Source organism: Stegostoma tigrinum, chromosome 9 (genome assembly GCF_030684315.1).
Source record: "Stegostoma tigrinum isolate sSteTig4 chromosome 9, sSteTig4.hap1, whole genome shotgun sequence".
In the NCBI taxonomy this organism is placed as follows: domain Eukaryota; kingdom Metazoa; phylum Chordata; class Chondrichthyes; order Orectolobiformes; family Stegostomatidae; genus Stegostoma; species Stegostoma tigrinum.
Window position 1 is genome coordinate 24981769 of NC_081362.1, and position 21024 is coordinate 25002792.

At 40.5% G+C, this 21024-nt stretch overlaps 1 protein-coding gene across 8 annotated transcripts in view; it reads left to right on the forward strand.

Moving 5' to 3' along the window:
- Positions 1–13264, forward strand: part of prkn (parkin RBR E3 ubiquitin protein ligase) — a 977400-nt gene extending 964136 nt beyond the window's left edge. For all 8 annotated transcript variants that reach the window (XM_059648413.1, XM_059648412.1, XM_048535676.2 and 5 more), the window contains 2 exons: positions 3340–3457; positions 9405–13264. In XM_059648413.1, the coding sequence (XP_059504396.1) occupies positions 3340–3457; positions 9405–9514 (228 nt within the window). In that variant the 3' untranslated portion in view covers positions 9515–13264. The remainder of the gene's footprint in view (positions 1–3339; positions 3458–9404) is intronic.
- The last annotated feature ends 7760 nt before the right edge of the window (positions 13265–21024 follow it).

Below are 21024 nucleotides of genomic sequence, written 5' to 3' on the forward strand. Positions count from 1 at the left end.
CCACATAGAGCAGAAGACAAACCTAAATTGCTTTTAATGCTTTAGAAGTGCAGTTAAAAGCACTCCCGTAAACTAAACAATCAAGGCTACAGTCAAAGGCTCAAAATTCCTCCCTGGGAGAAGCATTTTCAAGCCTAAGAACACAAGGTGCCACTGATAAGAGATTAACACAAGTACACACAAAGAAAGTTGCAATTTTTTAATCTACTTGTTTCTTCTATGGCGTCTCCAATCTATCCTTTCACTGACTCAGTTTTGTGGCACACTCCTCTCTTAAGCTAACCACAGGAAACTGATTGTCAGGTCGTTCTGTGATTTGCTCTTTTTGGGAACTTGCTTTGGTTAACAAAAGAAATGACTCAGTAATTCATTGTTTATGTTGCTTGTGAAATACTTTTGAATGCCCTGAGTATGCAAGGTTCTGCATGAATTCAATTCTTTATTACTGGCATTTTAAAAATTACTTTAAAATGCAGTTCAATGTCTAGAAAACCTGGACAACCTGTTTATACAGGACCGAAAGACACTCAATGGTCCAATCTCATGAGCAGTAGGAAAATGTATGCAGGACAAAATAAGACTTTATACAATATTTCTTTTTCTTTCTCTTTCAAATGCTTAATGCTTCTGAAACATTTTCGTAGTCTGACTCCGCTTTGATATGGAGAATGCCATCATCCCAGAGTGGAGATGGGGTCTGGAGATAATGGAAGCTATATGAGCAGTAGGAAGGGGAACAGAATATGAGAGTGAGGTAGGTAGCTGTGTAGGGGTGTAGAGCTTTTAGAGCTATCTGTGGGGCGGGCTTAGAGCAATGACAGTTTTGTGGGGGAGGTGCCGTACAGACTTTAAAAGTTGTGGGACTTTTAGGATAGTGTGGTGGAACGTGCGATAGATAGGGCTGTAGGATAGATAAGACAGTGTGGGTGGTAATGTTTGTGAGGAATGGGGCAAAGCTGTGAGAGCAATGTGAAGGTATTCTGTTTGGAGGCTGTACAGCAATATGTTCTCCTCCCATTTTGGATGAAGTGACAGGCTTTGGAGCTCTTTTCATCTAATCCGGACCTTGGCAGGAGAAAAGAAAATCATGCACATGCCTGCCAAGCCAATGCCAGGCTTGCTAGAATGGATCCATAGATGTTGCAGCACATCTCAAGGAAAGGGAACTCTTGAATCCAATTGATTGTATTGATACACCATTTTTGGATGCAAAACAGAGTTTGGTAACCCTGTCTTAAAACCTACCTCTTTGACCAAGGTTTTTGTCATGTGTACTAATACCTCCTAACGTGGCTCAGTGCTAAATTTTGTTTGATGATGCTTCAACAAAGCTTCACGACATTAAAGATGCTGTATAAATGCAAACTGTTTTAGAGACTGGAGATACACATGAACCCGATAAGGTAAGGGTGGCGGGTTTTGTCTTCTAAAGGGCATTAGTTTTAACTGAACTAAATTCCAAAACTGCTGCAGTAGACCTTTAGCTGGAAAGCTATGATTCAGGCCTCTAGAATAGTATTTCAGTATAATCATTACTATACAATGACAATGGTTATATTGAGCTTTTGTGGCAACCATTGGTGGCTTGTGGCTGGGGTTGTTCACAGACTCCAATTGTCTTTTCAATGCTCAGTCTGAAGGCCTGTTTACTTCTGTGGTAGAGGATAGACCAATGGTGAATCTTAAGAAGAAGTGAGAACTTTTCTTACGCAATAAGATTTAGTTTATTGCATGATTGCAGTAAGTACAATTTATATTAAATAGTTAATTACAACTATCAGGAGCCAGAGATGAAATGTCTGTCTCTACGGGAACCTTGTGCTAAATTTCCCTGTGCTCCAAAAAAAGATTATGTGGCATCATCGGATTAGGCAAAACCTAATGAAACTCCTGCATAAACACTTTCAGAACAATCACTGATACAACCACAAATTATAAATCTATCTTGTGTTGCTCCACTTCAGAATCCCACCTCATGTTCACCACATTGGCTGCTTCACCATTCTGAGTGGTCCATCCTGATCAGGGGGTAAAGTTCATGTCTTTGCAAAACAACCCCAAACCCCACAAGGGAAGGCACAAATTGGCAGCTGATAGGCCTCAGGCACCTAATACTGCATATCAAGGTGAGCAGCCTCTAAGACTATCCACAAATTTTAAGTTTGCCACGATTCAGCTTTTTGCCTTTTCCTGAGCCATAACAATCCCAGATGGCAGAAACACACCAGCTCTTCGAGTGACCAGCAATACCAATGCAAATGATGAAAAAACATAGAGTGGCATCTTGCCATCATTAGTGTACCATAATATGCATACCTATATTAGTTTCTCCAGAAGCAAAAAAGTAGCAGAAATGGGAATGTAGCGAATGAAGCACATCATGATATGTTTGCCCTTCCTCCCATATCTTCACAATTGTTTTGCCAGATAATACAGAATAGTTCCAACAAACAATCCTTTCCAGTTTGGCTGCACTGGTAACACTGGTGAGAAATCGAAATACACCATTAGGAAGTTTCCAAGCACCCAGTAAATTCACTAATCTCAATAAGGGCAGCACCACAGTTTGCCTTAGAACTCCTACCTGAAATGGGGAAGTGGGGGTTGGTGACAGAAATAATTTGGCAATATTCCGGCTCCTGACTACAATGCTAATAATAGCTTGTACTTCTATAACACCTTTAACATTGTAAAGCATTCCAAGCTGCTTAACAGGAGCATTGCTACTGAAAATGCCATGGGTGGAGATGATTAGAATTGGTTTAAATCTTTACTCCCTCCACCACTGGTACACTGGGCCTGCAGTGTGTACGATCTACAGGATGTACTCCCGCAAAACACCAGACTATCTTCAAAAACATATCCCAAACCTGTAAACTCCACCATTTAGCAGGACAAGGACAGAAGGTCCATGGGTCCACCGGGTTAACATCCTGGAATTCTTTGCTTAACAGATCCACTAACATATCCTCGCCACTCAGATAGCAGCAGTTGAAGAATCTTCAGCACTAGCTCCTAACAAGGAACTAAGCAATAAAGACCAACTTTTCCTGCAGTGCCCATTTTCTAAGAATGCATCGTAAGAAAATGTTAGAGTGGCCTAACAGTCAAATGGCATTTTAATTATGGGCTTTTTATGCTCATGTATGAATAATAGCTCTTTGAGCAAGGTATCAATGGGTGACTGGCTCTGATAGAGCTATAATGTCAGCAAGGACTCAATGCCTTCTGCCGGGGAACAGAGAGGAGACAAGTGCCCTGATTTATTTTCTTTATGCATGCATAAATTTGTGAACTAAGTGCAGTGACATAATGTCTTATTCATTCTTCTGTTTGTAGGGTTATGTTATCAATCAGCAAGCTGCACAGCGAGCTCTCTGGGACAAGGCCTCAAGACAGGCAATCAAGGAAACAACTAAGCCTTGTCCCAAGTGCCAAGTACCAGTGGAGAAGAATGGTGTGTACCTGCTGTTATTTGAGCTGAAACAATAACAACATAACTTCACACTTGTATCACTAAATGTTATTAAGGGAAATCAGAATTCTTCAGAGATGTACTATAAGAAAATTACTGCCAAGAACAGATCAATAAACATTGTATTCAATTCCTGCCATCCAAAGTATGAAATGAGAGACCAAAATGTCTCTTTGAATTTGCTGCATGATATGAAATTCTTCTCATTAACCCCAAGCAATCTGTCCTCACAAAAGACCATGGGAACACTCTTCTCCTTGCACCTTGCTCTTGCGCTGACAGGAATATGCTGATGATTTACAACTTTAGAGTTTCTGTACGTCTCAATTGCTTCTCTGAGAGTTAACTTTCTCCTCTTTCAGAGATGCACTCTCACTGTGGCATTTCTTATGTTCAATACATGTCTTTGTTTAATTAGATAATCTTTTAGTTGTATAAATTCACAGGATTCTGTGAGCCAAGTCAATGAAGTCACATATTGATCTAAGGACCATTTTTCACCTTAGGCCCTAATACTGAACACTTAGCACTCACAAGTTACTTTCACTTTAGATTCAAAATGTACCTTCAAAGGCTTTTAAAATTTCTCTGCTCTTCACAGAGTTTAGAAAGGAAGACACTTTGAAACAGTCTGTTCACAACAGTGACTGGAGTGTAGCTACTCTTAGCTATTCAGGCATGTTAAACAAATTTGACATTATTTTGTAAACTTGTCATTGCGCATCGAAAAACAGCCAGTTTTGCATCATTTTGACCATAGCTGGGAGAGATAACATTTCAGTTGTTATATATTATCCAGTGTTTTAACTGTGACCTGTTTCTCCAGTTATTTTCAGCTTTATGCAGATGCTTTAATTTCAGCTCCCATCTGACTGAGTTTTGAGCTCGACATGCTTGTTGAGCTTGTCCTACCCTAGCACAGCAACCCTTTCTCTACACCCTTTACCCTTTCCACATTTTTTTTATTGAGAATTGCCAATCTGAGACCATCTGCCTGGCTTTCTTCGTTCCCTGCACTTACATTAATTTACCTCCATTGGGAGCCACTGCACTCCATTCTGTCAGGCCCAAGTGTGAAGCTTCAGTACAGCTGCTGACAAGGATTTTTATGGTTGTCATTTGACAAATCAAATTCTACACAGACAGAAGCTGAAAACCGAATCTTGGACATCTCTTATCTCCCTTTGTTCAAAAATGTTACAGCACCTCTAGACGCTTATTTTCTTCTTTCCGTTAGCACTTCCTGTGTCTTTGCATCATCATTCCTTTTGTTATTTAGTCTCTTCTGACTTTTGCTCAGTTATAGACCTTCTCTTTTGTTCTCCTCCGGTACTTAGTTACTATACATCTCTATGATGTCCCATTCTGATGCAAGGTCATGGTCCTGGAACTTGAACTTGAATGTTTGCTCCCAGTAGGTAGTGCTGAGTTGGGACAATTTCCAGCTCCGTAAACCTGAGTAGGGGAAAAGTGCTTCAAAAGGCCAAATTTATATTCCAGGGCTGAGGGGAGACCAGCTGGGTGAAAACGGGAGTCACAGCAGGCAACCCTGGAAAGAGTACAGAGACTGTTGGATGCAGAGGCAGGCTTGGCGAAAGGCTGGCCACACAGCACAACGCTTTGATGAATCAATTCTAAAAATGAAATTAAAATAATCCTCACTCATCCTCACCACTCCCACATACTCCCTATGCACATTAATGCCAAAACATTCCTGATTATGCCACAATGGTCCCTCACACCTTTGATGCCAACCAATACCTGTGTCTATCCCATGCCCCTTTATAAACCCTATGTCAAATTGATATTACTTTATGTCAATGTATGCCTATACTCTGTAGCCCTATGCCTATACCCTATCATGCTAACCTAGCCAGTATCCACTAGGAGTAAATAAAATTACTAAGTGTCTGTTGATGAATTCACTATGTCAGTAAAAAAGAGAAAGTACTTATTGCCAATCTTTTACTGTTCATTAGAAGATGGTGATGATCCTGGATCTCTGGATTGCTCACCCAGTGACATTACCACTATGCTAACCCTTCCCTGGTGTAGGGCATTAGCACTTTGAGGTTCCAGAACACCGACTGACCTCCAGGACCTTGGCTCAAAAGATGTGAATACTACCACTTTTCTACAACAATCTTTATCACCCTTTTCTGAAACAGTTTTGATCAAATTTAACCCAACCCTGAGTGACTGAAAATCCTTGGCCATTCATGCTGTTCCTCCATGCTTTCTGCCACATTTATAGCAGAACATGGGGAATCATGATGAAAATGATACTCCAAGATGTCTTGTTCTGCATTCTGACTATATCTGACTTGAGATTGTTGTTGGTGCCAAATATGAAATATGTTGCATTTTGTACCAGCGATGACCTTCACCCAAATTGACACAAAATTATATTTACCAACTGCAGCAATTCTTTATATAGTTGAAAACTTTAGTTTAAAAATTAGCTTTCTTTGCTGTTTCTTTCTCTACTGGAAACCCAGAAATAGTAGTGATATTGAGCCGCTCCAGTCTGCTTTCCACTGAATTAGAAGTTGGCCATTCTATACTTTAATTCTGTCTATCTGCTTTAGTCATCACACTTGATACAAAAATCTACCAATGTGTTGTGAAATTTTAAATTGACCACCCTCAATGCCTTTTTCTTAGTTCGGGTGGGGCGTGTGGGCTCGATTTCTACTACTCTTTGGTTGAGGAGGTAATCCTGACATAATTTTTGAAATTATCATCCAATCAGACTACTGTCAATCACCAAAGTGATGTCACCAGCAGCACTATCGAGTAGCATTTATCCAGCAGTAACCAGTTCACTCATGCTCAGTTTGGGTTCTCCAGGGCCTCTTGGATTATTACACTCTTGGTTCAAACATGGACAAAAGAGCTGAACACAATTCGTGAAGTGAAAACGACTTCCCTTCATATCAATGCAGGATTTGACCAATTGTAGCCCACCAAGGACCACAAGAAAAATTGATGTCAGTGGGAATCAGGGGTAAAATCCCTTACTGACGGGAGTCGTATTTCGCATAAAGCAAGTTGGTGTCAGTTGTGGAAGTCCAACTATTTCAACCCTAGGATATTGCTGCAGGAGTTCCTCAGGATAGTGTTCTATACCCAACTACCTCAGTTAATTACTTTTCCTCCATCAGAAGGCAGTTTTGGAGAAGATTCATCACTGATTCAAAATGTTAACTATATTTCTCCATAGATGATGCCTGACCTCCTGAGCTTCTCCAGCATTTTCTGCATTTGCTTCAAATTTCCATCATCTGCAGTATTCTGCTTTTATTAGAGATAACAATGTTTGCTGAACAGAGTTCAGTGCCATTTGTACTCTTCAGATATTGAAGCAGATCATACCCAAAACATTCAGCCTGGGCTAAAAAGTGCTAAGTAATGTTTGTGCCACATTAATGCCATGGAATAGTTATCTTGAGTAAAAGAAAATCTACCCTTCTGCCCTTGACTATTACTGATCTCCCACTACTAACATCCTGGGTTTTACCATTGACCAGATATTTAACTGAACCAGCTATATAAGTATGTGCCTGGAAAAGCAAGTTAGTTACTGGGAATTCTGTGGTGAGGAACTGATGGCCTATCTCCCCAAGGCCTCTTCTCTGTTTATAAGGCACAAGTCAGGAGTATATGGATACTGTCCATACTCCTGGATGAGGGCAGCTCCACCAACACTCAAAAAGCTTGAAACTATTCAGGACAAAGCAGGTGGCTTGGCCACTACTTTAAACATTCATTGCTTCCAATATTGATGAACAGTGCCAGTAGCATGTACCATATACAAGATGCACTGCCCCCAACTCTTTCTCCAGCAACATCCAAAGGCTTCATAAAAACAGAAACAACTGCGAATACTGTAAATCAGAGACAAAAATACAAATTGCTGGAAAAGCTCAGCAGGTCTGGCAGCATCTGCAAAGTTCTGAGGAAGGGTCATTCAACTGAAATGTTAACTGATTTCTCTTTGCAGATGCTGCTAGACCTGCTGAGCTTTTTCAACAATTTCTACTTTTATATCCAAAGCCTTGAACTCTGTCACTTAAAAGGACAAGGGCAACGATGCCTGGAACCACAATCACTTACAAACTTCCTGCTAAGCCACAAATCATCCTTACTTACAGCTATACCGACATTCCTTGTTGTTGGGTCAAACCCCTGGAACCTCCTTCCTGACAGCACTGTGGCTGGAATCCATGTGAGGTGTACAGCAGCAGTACAAGAAGATGGATCACCACCACTTTCTCAAGAGGAATTAAGATGGGCAATAAATGCTGACTTTGTCAGCAACACTCAGAACCTCTACAGAGTGGAAGCAGGCCATCTGGCCCATCAAGTCCACACCAACCCTCCAAAGAGCTTCCTACACAGATGCACCCCATCCTTGCAACGTCTTGTTTCCCATGGCCAATCAACCTAGCCTGTGCATCCCTGGATGCTATGGGGAATTTAGACTGGCCAATTCATTTAACTTGCACATCTTTCGGCTTTGGGAGGAATCTAGTGTATCCAGAGGAAACCCACGCAGTCACGGAGAGAATATGCAATTTCCACACAGACAATTGCCTGAGTGTGGAATCAAACCAGGGTTCTTGGTCCTGTGGGCGGCAGTGCTAACCACTGAGCCACCATGCCACCTCATAGACAATGGAGAATTTTAAAAATGTTCAGGTTGTGTCCACTTGCTCTGAAATCTCCTACAGAGCAACTCATTAATCTCGATTTAGCTGATCAAGTTCATTAAACATCTTAAACACCTCTTCTGTATTTATCTGTCCTCATAATTTAAGTATTTTGGTTCTGGTATCATTCTAGTAGATATCCTTTAACCTGGTTAACAAAGATCAGAATAGTATTTACTCATTAATTTCCAAAATGGCAGATATTGTAACATATTTTACAGGATTACAAAATGTGAAAATTATTGATCTTCATTTGCTTTGCAAAAATTGCCTGAGTACAATATATACGTAATATAGAGGTTATGGTATTATAGTAGTAAACCTGAGTTCAAACGGAATGTTATAAATCTGACTTTAACAAATGGGAGAAAGGACTATTAAGCTTCTATTTTGTCATAAATTTCCAATTGGTTCATTATTGTTCTTAAAGAAAGGGCATCAGCCATTCCTATCCACTCTGGTGTGCATACTGTGTGACTAATTGTTAATATTCTTTGACGTGGTATAGAAAACCACTTATAGAATCTTCACCCAATTAGGTCTATGATGTTTTCCATGGTTCTGTCTGTAGATCTGTAAAAACACCTCCCTTGGCCAAAATGTTTCAGTGCAGTTATGATTTACATTTACATGACACTGTACAAAATGAACACAATATCTCCACAACAAATGTGATAAATCTAGCCACAAAATTTATTTTCATCAATTGAAAGAGTCATTAATGTTATTATCGCATAACAGCTGCTCACAAATGTTCAGTTGGTTTCCTCAGTTTCCACAAAACCAAATATCTGACCTGAGTGCCACAGGAGAGGCTAGACCACCAGCCAGCTGACAATACGACCCTAGTGAAACTGAGTTCAATGAGCATCAGACAGAAAATCTTCAGTTGTCTTCACAAGCAAATTGTCACAGCTGCAAGGCATTACTATAGGGATTCTTCAGGGAATTATCCTGAGCATAAGTATCTTTGCTTGATCTCTGTTTCCTGCCTGTTTTATATAGCAATAAAACATTTAGCCACTCTGCATTCTCTCTTCGACTGTCCTCTGGGATTGGAGACCTTTCTGTTGTATGCAGAAACTGTACACTGTCTGGATGTCATGGAACTGAAAAATCACCCTATTACCTTCCTTCATATTATCTGATTTGTTTGTTTTCTAGTTAAGTAAGGTGTTTGTTTCCATGTAACTGACTGATACTTCTCCCAACCACAGGAGGCTGCATGCATATGAAATGCCCCAGATCTTCTTGCCTCTTTGAATGGTGCTGGTTGTGCAGCAAGGAGTGGAATCGTGACTGCATGGGAGATCACTGGTTCGAGTGATCTGAACATGAAGAAAAGAAGCAGAACAAACATAGAGTTTTAGCAAAACACATTAAATTTATTAGTGACTAGCATTAGGCTTAAGGTTTGGTTTGCTCAGCCCTTTCATACACAATGAAATTACAATGAGTCAAATCATAGGGAGTCTACTTGCAAATTCATGTTAGCAGAAAGTCAAGGAGACCCTTATGCAACCTAATTTGCCCATAAAGACAGTCATTGTCAAAAAAATCCCAAATGAAAACAGAGGAAAATGTAAAAATTCCAATTTGTTTTCAAAAACCAAAAGAACTGCGGATGCTGAAAATCGGGAACAAAAACAAAGTTGCTGGAAAAGCTCAGCAAGTCTGGCACCATCTGTGAAGGAGAAAACAGAGTTAATGTTTTAGGTCCGGTGACCCTTCCTCAAAAATGATGGTGGCTGGGAAAATGTCAGTTTATATGGAGGTGGTTGGGGTAGGGTGTAAACAATAGGACAGAGCCCGAAGAAAGAGAAAGACAGTTGGACAGACAAAAGAGTTGCTAACGATCAGGCTGGGAGGGTGAATAGTTGTTAATGGGGACTGTTAGTGACTAACAACATGGGGTGTATAATGGCAGGCTATGTGGTAACAAGGCCTGGTGTGGGGGGCTGGGACATGGGGGAGTTTAGGCCCTAAAATTATTGAACTCAATATTGAGTCCGGAGGGCTGTAGGGTCCCCAAGTGGAAAATGAGGTGTTGTTCCTCCAGCTTGCGTTGGGCTTCACTTGAATAATGTAGCAGTGTAGAGACAGAGCTGTTGGCCAGAGAGCAGGGTGGTGCATTGAAGTGGCAAGCAACGGGTAGTTCAGGGTCTTTTTGCGAGTAGAACGTAGATGTTCTGCAACGCGGTTGCAAAGTCTACGCTTCATTTCCACAATGTAGAGGAGACCACATTGTGAGCAGCGAATGCAGTAGACTAGATTCTTGGAAGTGCAGGTGAAGTGTTGCTTCACCTGGAAGGTATGTTCGGGCCCTTGGATACTGGGGAGGGAGGAGGTAAATGGGCAGGTGTTGCACCTTAGCCGGTTACAGGGCAAGGTGCTGTAGGGCTGTGGGGAGGTGTTGGGGTGAAGGAGTTGTGGACCAGGGTATCCCATAGGAAATGGTCCCTGCAGAAGGTGGGCAAGTGAGGGGAGGGGAGGGGGTGAGGTGTTGTCTTTGTTTTTAAGTTGTTCACACCTTACAATGGCATATCTTCATCCAGAAAATGACTTTGAAAAATTTTGGAAGTTAGGTTGGAAAGTCTCTGTAATTTTCTTTTGCTTACCATAGTGTCTTTTGACAGGAATGATTCAGTCCAGCATTGCATTAATTCAGAAAATCTGTTTGACTGTTTCCATGAAGCAATTCAAAAACCCTGTGTATCTCTATGAACTTTACAACTTCAGCCAGGGAAACAAGGTAGTGAGTGGCTTTGATGTTGGTCTCCTCAGGCTCCTCTGTGATTGTATCTACTGCATCTATAGTTGCTTCATCTGTCAGGTTTATTGTACAGCGTTCAGTGCCATCCACTTTCCTATTGGTTTACATGACTGTCTCTGCTTGTATGGTCATGCTGGCCTCTTATAAGTGAGCAAAAAGAGGCCTGTCATTGAGTTAGTTATCCCCACTATACTTCTCCTCATTCTCAGTGTCTTGAGCAGTTACAGCCCACTTGATCCCAACATTGTAGAAGCAATTTTCAACTGCAGCTATTATCACCATCTTCCACACCTCCTTCATCATGAATGTGGCCTCAATAACAGATGTCTTGTACTCCTACTTCTTATCAATGGCCTTGTTAACCTGAGATCAGCTGCCATTGGTAGTGGGTTTTCAGAATCCTAATCTCCTTCCGATTCATTGGCTCGAGACTGGTGGGAGGCAAGAACATCAGTTTGGCCCACTCTAATAGATTGGCATGATCAAATCTCAAGTTCAGCTAATTGGGAGTTTCAGTTTGGGACTTAAGTTTATAAGGGACATCATTCTATTGAAATTGTTATTCTGCCAGTTGGAACAGCGGGTAACTTCAACACTGCTGGAATTTGGACGTTACCTGAATTTGACACCATGATTTCACTGTTCTGTAGCATAATGTATGAAATTCAGCAACAGTTTTCATTTATTTGTAGGAAGGCTATTTACATAGAATTATATGGAAATTACAGCACATGGAGAGGCCATTCAGCCCAAATGGTCAATGCTGGTATTTATGCTCCACACCTTAGACCCTAATTAATCTAATTGTATCTACACAGCAATCTATTCCCTTCTCCTTTATTTATTTATGAAGCATCTTATTAAGTTGAACTACCAGGTCTTTATTGGTAACAAATTACATCCTCTAACTATTCCTTAGGTAAAAGGAAATTTCTCTTGAATTTCCAGTTGAATTTATGAGCAACTGTCTTATCTTGGTTTCCTCTACTTTTAGACTGCCCACAAGTGGAAAGAACTTTTTCATGATATTTACCCAATAAACAGCTTCACAAGTTTTCAGAACTCTGCTAGGTAACTTTCAACTTTCACTTTTCTAAACAAAAAAAAGAGTCCCAGCCCATTCCATCATTCCAGATAACTATAATCACTTATTCGTAGTATCCTTATCTTTTCCTCAGTGAAGACAGCCACTTATTTCCCTTTCACACAACAAGATCAGGATATCATGCTGCCAAGTGAGAATGTATTTTAGGTATATCAGGGTAGGGCTGGATACAATAAGTAAATATTGATCTTGTATTTCATTGAGATCAGCACTGTAACTAAGATGGGAATGAGCACTTTTTAACATAATGAAAGAGAGGTTTTCTCAGGCTGCAGTACAAAACGTGTGGCAACAGACTGGCCATTTGGTACCATACTGATTAGTACCTCATACTTAACTCCACTGACTGTAGTCTAACTGAATATCAGGTGCTGTATATCAGACAGCCATCCAATAATTCTCATGTCCTCCTCTCCCTACATCTCCCTCCCCTTTAATGGTTTGCATTGCCCTTAATGGACTTTACACTTAAATTGCTCAGTTGAAAACATAGGTGATTTGCTTGTGTTGATTAATCAATGGGAAAAAAAACACTGGCGATTGGTAATGGAAAAGTCCCATTATCCCACCCCCCCCCCACCCCTCCCTCATCTTTGATAGTCTGCATTATGCTTAATGGGCTTTGCACATAAATTAATCAATTAGAAAATATGGATGCTTTACCAGTGGCGGTTAATAGATGGAAAAAAATACCACAGGTGATTTGGTGATGGAAAAAAATCATCTAGTTGTGTGTAAGAGCACTTCTGGATTTAAAAAAATACTCCCATTCTGTACCATTATCTAAGACAAATTTCTACTCTAGTCTCTGTTAAACCAGACTTTATACTTGTCCATTACAGCAGAATTTCTTCTGTAATTAAATGATGAAATACTTTGGCCCAATCTGTAGAATGAAGATCAGCGTTCTGCCTCTGTACAGAACGTTTATTCATTTTTCAGTGTGAAACAATAGAAATGTATTTTGAAATTACCTGATCAACCTCATGTACGCACAAGGAATTTTTAAAAAATCTCTTTCCCTGAATCATAAACCGCATTGTAGCTGATGGTAACACATATTGACTTTTTCCTTACATTTTAACCACAGCAATCAAATGATGTGACCTGGTTTTAAACAATTGTTGAACAGATTCCAACACTTGGAATTGACCTGCCATGACAGCAGCAGGAATTAAGGCTTTGGAATGATCTCAAATAAAAGGTAGAACATTGGAACTTCTCTGGATCTGTGAATTAATCTGGGTTCAATTACCACCTTACAATCTTATGACTACAGTCTGCTTTTTATTTCACTATTGAGCAGAGAAACCTTTCATGTCTCACCTTACACTAAAGAATTAGGTTGAGGAGACATTCTTATGCTGTTTCTGAAGTGCATCAAACTGCGCTGAACTGACTTTACTTGGTTCCACTCTCTGCACATACATACCTGGTTAGGTGCTATAAATGACAGTTTGGAATTCGTTCTGTGTTTTTCTGTATAAGGGGTCCAAATGTCCAACTCCAGGCTAAAATGCAGCCTGAGAAACAGTTTCAATCAGCCCACTGAACAGTGCTGTTTTGATCCATGTGTTTGCAATGTGAGCCATGGCAGAAATAGGGCCATCAGGATCCAGATCATTAGTGTCTTCAAAATATTATTCAGATCTTTGGAGGAGTATACTCGAGTATGAGGTCCATCTCAATACATTCTAATAAAACAAGATTCAAGGATGTCCCATCAAGTCATCATTTACCTACAGACAGTGACATTGTCACTGTCTGTTGCAAATAATGCAAAATATAAATTCTCTCTGTGTACTGAAGCATGATTGCTGTGAGGATTTCTTGGTTCTTTCCAGGTACTGTGGCATGGTGCTTTCCCCTCATTTGCTGCTGTGGTGGATACAGCTGCTTTCACTTTCTCCCCCTAGTCTGTGTTGTCTTTGGTACAAGTCCTCCAGTTACTGGAGGCTGTGAAGAGCCGAATATTGTGGGTGTCTCCTGCACAATGGCAACAGAGCCTTTTGCCACCACAGCGCTTGAAAGTCTCTATGCCAGTGGCAGGAGGGTAGAGAAAAGTTGTCTCCATCAGAAATAGCCTGAGTTTGAATCAGGTGCTGCTCACGCTCTACCAGGTGGTCCATTTGGCCCTTCCTGCTTTCTTGAGAGGGGCACAAGCGCCCTTGTTCTTCTATTATCCTGGCTCTGGACCCCTGGTGATGGAGTACAGGTCAAAATGCATGCAACAATTGTATTAGTATTCTTCTGAGTTTGGCCCTGCAAGACAATCAATGGAGGAAGCCATACAATCAATGGAGGGGATGATCTCAGTGAACAGTACCTGGATGGACAGCAGTAAATTCTGTGCCAAAACACACAACTCCTCTGGTATCTCCACCAGATCTCCACACACCTTGTACTGAACATCCAGCATCGTTTGCCTTACAGATGACTGCAAAGGATAATCTTACTGGAACTCAGCAGTTAGCACTTCTCAAGCACTCGCCTGACTTCTCCATCCGCATGCATGACTCTGATGCACCGTCATCAGTTTCCTTACCTGGTGAGATGTTGGGCAAGAATGGGACTCTGCATCCTCCAAGGTTTCCTTTTTCGCCTCAGAGACTGGTATTGGTCTCTTGGGGCTTGTGGCAGCAACAATCCATTTGCAATCCGTGCACAAGACAAAGACAGAGAAGGTTAAAAGAGAGGGTCCAGACCCGAAAAGTCAGCTTTCTTGCTCCTCTGATGCTGCTTGGCCTGCTGTGTTCATCCAGCAGTACATATTATTATCTCAGATTCTCCAGCATCGGCAGTTCCTACTATCAGGGAAGGTTAAAGTTATCTTCGTCCTTTGAGATGAGTGCACAGAAATATTTTTTTAATGAGCAGCACCACAAACATGATGTGATGTTATCTTTTGTTTGCATTCCCTGACATCCAACATGCATTCACTCTTCTTTCCCAAAACAGCAGAACATTCAAAACCGGAGACCATCACAACCTCACAGCAACATATCCTGGTATCATTCATATTCTCCTTAGTCCCCTTAACACAGCTGTGTCTGAATTATAAACATTGTCCCTTGCAATCTCACCAATTTGGATCTTACTTCTCTTTCATCTCTACCAATGGATTAGCTTCACTTATCTACAGAAAGCTCCAATGCTCCTTCTCTATGCTTGTGAGAGTGGCTGGTTTGGCACAACATCTCTTGTCTTGCTTCTTTTTTTCTGGTATTGTGAGGCCTTTTCTCTTGGAGTAGAACAATGCAATGATTTTGAATCTCTTGTACAATCACTCCTTCATGTGCACGGTCTACGAGAATGCTCCAGGCACACAATCTGCAAAAGAATTAGCACCCTATAATAAGGCAAAAGAAAGGTCTGCAGATGATGAAGCTCTGAAACAAACAAAAGCAGAAATTGCTAGAGAAAATTCAGCAGGTCTAACAGCATCTGTAGTGAGAGAAACAGTTAATGCTTCAAATCCTTTGACCTATCTTCATTTCTGAATTAGCATTCTGTAACCAACATACCTTTCACATTCTCCTGCATCTCCCACCATCTGCAAGTCCTCCATGGGCGTTTGAAGAATTCATAGGGGCATTTGTGGATCATTTTGACTCTGACTTTTGGCACGTGCACAACACAACACCCTGACGGAATCGTCCTTAAATGTTCTATGCGTGCAAATCTCCCCATAACAGAGACACAATTATCCTGGCAGGTCTTAGGAAGTGATTTTTGACACTGAATCCATGGTCTATCAATGACCCCAAGCCTGTTACTTCTGCTGTTATCTCCATCCAGGCTGCTTTGGTCATATTGGAAGGCCATCTTTTATCATTAGCCAGCACAAGGACCTTCCACCTGTTATTCAGAGCACAATTTGCAGCTCTTCACATATTGAAGTAGTCTGTACCTGAGTGCAGCATGATCAAAATAATATCCAAGTTTCAGCTGACAAATGGCAAGTAATATTCATGCCACCCAAGTGCCAAATGATCATCTCCAACAAGAGAATCCAATTATCACCCCAGACGTTCAATGACATTACCATAGTTAAATCCCTGACGATCAACATGCTAGGTTTACCATTGACTACAAACTGATTTGGAGTAGCCATGTAAATGATATGGCTACAAGAGTATGTCAGAGACTAGGAATCCTGCAGCAAGTAATCCTGTGTCTCCTGATGTCACAAAGTTTGCTCACCATCTATAAAATACAAATCACGATTGGAATGAAATACTCTCCACTTGCCTGGGTTGAGTGCAATTCCAGCCACACTCACAAAGCTTGATACCATCCAAGACAAAGTAGTCCATTTGATTGGCACCACATCGACAAACATTCACTCTCCACCACCAATGCTCAGTAGCACAAATGTGTGATCCACTGCGGAAATTCTTCCAAGACAGCACCTTCTAAACCTGGAAGCATTGTCATCTAGATGGACAAGGATAGCAGATAAATGGGAATATTGCATGCTCTGTGTTACAAGTTTAATTCAAATTCCAATATTAATTTGATCTTTTGACTTGAAATAATAAAGCAGCAGGAGATAGTCTGGTGCAATAACTCAGAAAACTTACTTAAGTTATAAGTAATAATAGCAAAGCAGGGCAACGACTTTTTAAGCATACTCTGGCTGTTGCTTTCTGGTTCAGCCTAGGGCATTAGGTTGACCTATGGTTGCTCTTCAACTACCAACGGTCTTCTGCTTCCAACTTGGACAGCAGATAACTTCCACTTTCAAATTGCATGTGTGCCTTAGTTACTAAAAGCTGCTGCTTATTAAACTCTTTCCAAACCACCAACCACTGTACGATTAATAACATCATCGCATTCTGATTAGCCTAGGTGAGGCAAGGTGTAGTGTTAATTGGTTTAAGGAGCACATGGTCCATCTTTATACCTGGTTCTCAAGGGTTACAAGCATTGACTTATGTTACCTTCCACTCTGTCCTGACTGGTTCCTTAAGTTGTCAATTATCCATGAACCCACCATCTTAATTAAGTTTTGTTGTTGTCACTTTTATGACTTTTTGCTGAGATAAGAGGATAATTTGATGTGTTCTTTACCCATTTGTTAGCACTGACCTGTTGCTCTTCCTTAGGGCCATTCGTCAGTTCTTACATGTTCTTCATTAGATTTAGCAACTTGAGCATTTTCTCTCCTGGGTTTATTTTATAGGGGATATTTTTGTCTCTAGTTCTAAATGCATCAGAAAAGGGAAGGGATAAATCATGTGAAAGGCTGTTTACAACTTTCAAAACTATATGAGCCAATACAAAAGATCACAAAATATTAACAAATTGTTATGCAGGCTATGTAAACAGTGAACAATAGTGAAATATTCTAAAACATTCAGCCCATACAGTGTTTTAAGAGATCAAGGTATAAAGGATTACATGATTACAAACGTACGCACACATTGTTACAAATTGAACTTTAATATAGAGGTTACATTAAACAATTATTCATGACTAAACTTAATCTTATGGCAATTGTTTCAATTGGGCAGCCTGCATTTGTAGAATGCCTTTGGATTCTCCCTAACTGTATTTGCCAAAGCTATCTCATGTCTCCTTTTTGCCCTCCTGATTTCTCCCTTAAGTACACTTCTACTGCCTTTATACTCTTCTAGGGATTCACTCAATCCCTGCTGTCTATTCCTGACGTGCTTCCTTCCTTCTCTTGGCCAAAACCTCAATTTCTCTCATCACTGAACACTCCCTACATGTACCAGCTTTGTCCTTCACCCCAACAGGAGCACACAGTCTCTGGGCTCTCATTATCACATTTTTGAAGACTTCCCACTTCCCAGCCGTCCCTTTACCTGCAAATATACAAGACCCTCTCTCCACCGCTCCCCCCAGCAACACCCAATCAACTTTTAGAAGTTCTTGCCTAGTACTGTCAAAATTGGCCTTCCTCCAATTTAGAACTTTAACTTTTATATCTGGTCTATCCTTTTTCATCACTATTTTGAAACTAATGGAATTATGATCACTGACCCCAAAGTGCCCCCCCACTGACACCTCAGTCACCTGCCCTGCCTCATTTCCCAAAAGTAGGTCAGGTTTTGCTCCTTCTCCTTTAGGTACATCCACATACTGAATCAGAAGAGATTCTCGTACACACTAAACAAATTCCTCTCCGTCAAAACCCTTAACACTATGACAGTCTACGTCTGGAAAGTTAAAATCCCCTACCATAATCACCCTATTATTGTTGCAGATAACTAAGATCTCCTTACAAATTTGCTCTCAATTTCCTGCTGACTATTGGGGGGTCTATAGAACAATCTCAATAAGGTGATCATCCCCTTCTTGTGTCTCAGTTCCACCCAAATAACTTCCCTGGATGTACTCCCAGAAATATGCTCCTGTAGTACAGCTTATCAAAAACACAAGGTCTTTAACTGTCAATTCTTCTACATGCTGCTTCCTGGGCAAAGTCTATTAGCTACAGTGGCTCAGATTAAATAATGGATTGATTTGCGAGTGCATAAAATATTTTCACAAAATATTTTTAAAACACAGTGTTCACAGTATATGTGATACATTGATTTATAATATACAAACTTTAACAATTATATATTGAAAATTACTACATGTTTTATCACTCCTGTTTTTGTTGGCATCTTGTATCATGTTCAATTTTAAGTGTTAAAATGAAGTCATTTTAAAAAGTAGTTTTAGAAACTCTGGGATACAAGAATATGCCCATTAGAAAACCTTCCAGGCCTTCTTTTAAAATAAATCACAGATTAGCACTTGAAAACTGTCATTTTGAAGAGATGACAGAGGAACACCATCACAGTATGAACTTCAGATATATTCCAGGATACTACTTGAGTTCCATCATGCCACTCTTGGGCAGCCACCATCACTTCACCCCCTCAAATTCAACTTGTTTGTCCATTTAATGTTCAGCACACCCGGATCTTGGTGGAATTGAACTGAGCAAGTTCTTCCTCAGTAAATGCATCCTAACAACACTGTTATGACACTTGCTGTTCCTTGGCAGATGATTGAATTGAGACTGGATAATAGGCTGGATGTCCTTTTTTTGTGTTAACAGGACACGCCTTTGCAACTTCCTTTTTGCTGGATAGATTCCTGTGTGGTGACTATATTGCAATAGCTTAATGAGAGGTGTGGCTAGTTGTGGAAACATGTCCTCAACACAACAGCCAGGATTCCACATCCAGTTCACTTAGCCATTTCTTAAGGTCACATGGAGTGAATCAAATTGGCTGAAAATTACATCTGTGATAATGACAACTCATACCCTATCTTTGTTTTTTGTTCTGCACATCCTACTCATTTAAATGCATGAGACTTTTAAGTTCTTTTTCTTGACCTTTCACGTACATTAAGATAAAATGGCTGACTTCTACTTGGCCTGTATGGGAACTTCCACATTGCTATTTAGAGGGAAGGCAGCTTAAAGGGAACATTCGTCAGTAATTTCAGGATGGATCAGCTGGCTGGCACATCTGGTTGAAATTGTTTATCAAAACCTTCAGCCTTGCCTTTTGCAATCAGAAACTCAGCTCATTCCTTGTTGACCATGGGGATTTTCATAGAACCTTTCCCTTCCTATAGTTGTTTAATTGTTTAGCACTATTCACATGTGGCAGAACCACAGAGCTTTGATCTGACCTATTAATGTGAGATCATTCAGCTCTCTCTTTAGTATGGTATTTGGCAGTTCTTTAATGGTCAATGTGAAGAGCTGTTCCGACACTATATTACAAGTATAACTTGGGCTGCATGTGCTAAAGCAATTACATTAGTCAAAAACAGGGTGGATTACTTGCAGGTTGTGATGCTTCAACTGTTGAATATTGAAAGAGTTTGATCACATTGAAGACAATCCAGAATTACCAATCCCCAAAAACCTTCGGACTTTTCTGAATTGTCACTCAAATTTTTCTGGACCTCTCTGAACACTTCTGGCAAAGCAGTTTAATAACAAAGCAGGCAAATGGTGCACCCTCTGAGCTCACCCTTAAGTGCTGAACAAAGACCTATTGAATGACTGACAATAGACATCCCTCAAAATAGTGGTCTGCACTCAACAGGATGCATATTTTCCATGCAAGGATATCACATTGCCTCCTTCTGTTATGTTGTTTTAAGGACAACATAGCATACTACGATGGTCACCTGAATGAAATTATTTACGGCAGATTGTGAACAAATGTAGCCTGTGAAAATTTTTTGCAGGATTCAAGGCAATGCATTGAACAACCCACAAATCTGTGACTTTGCTGTCCCATTTAGAATTAAGACTGGTAAAACCCTAAGATGTAATACATAACAAGGGAAAGAATAGGAAGCCTAATGCATGCAGCTTCCATTGTTTAATGGGCATGAGTTCATGTGTTGTAGCTTCACCAAGTTGGCACATTATTTTTAGATATGCCTGACATTGTTCTTGAACCAGAGTTGGACTCTTGGCTTGATGGCAAAGTTAAAATGAAATAAATGCAACAGTGTACAATTTTGATGCGATTGAGGGTCCAAAGCATAGCAAGGAGATCCAGTTTTGAGCTGCCAGATCTGTTGTGGAATTACATCATTTAGCATGTATCCAAAATGAACGTATGCTCCCAGGAAAATAGGAATTTCTCTACCAATGTAAAGTGTTGTGGTCACTCCTACAAATACTGTTCTGAATAAATGTGTTAGTGACAAGTTAATCGCTGAGGGCAAGTTCATTTAGGTATTTCCTCTATGATTGTTCCCTCACTCTGAAAAAACCCAATCTTTAGATAACACAGTGTGGAACTGGAGGAACACAACAGGCCAGGCAGCATCAGAGGAGCAGGAAAGTTGATATTTCAGGTCGGGACCCTTCTTCAGAAATTTCTGACTCCAGCATTGGCAGTTCTTACTAACCCCCAATCTATAGATCTATCTTTGAGAACAGATCATGTTCAGATGCTACTGAGCA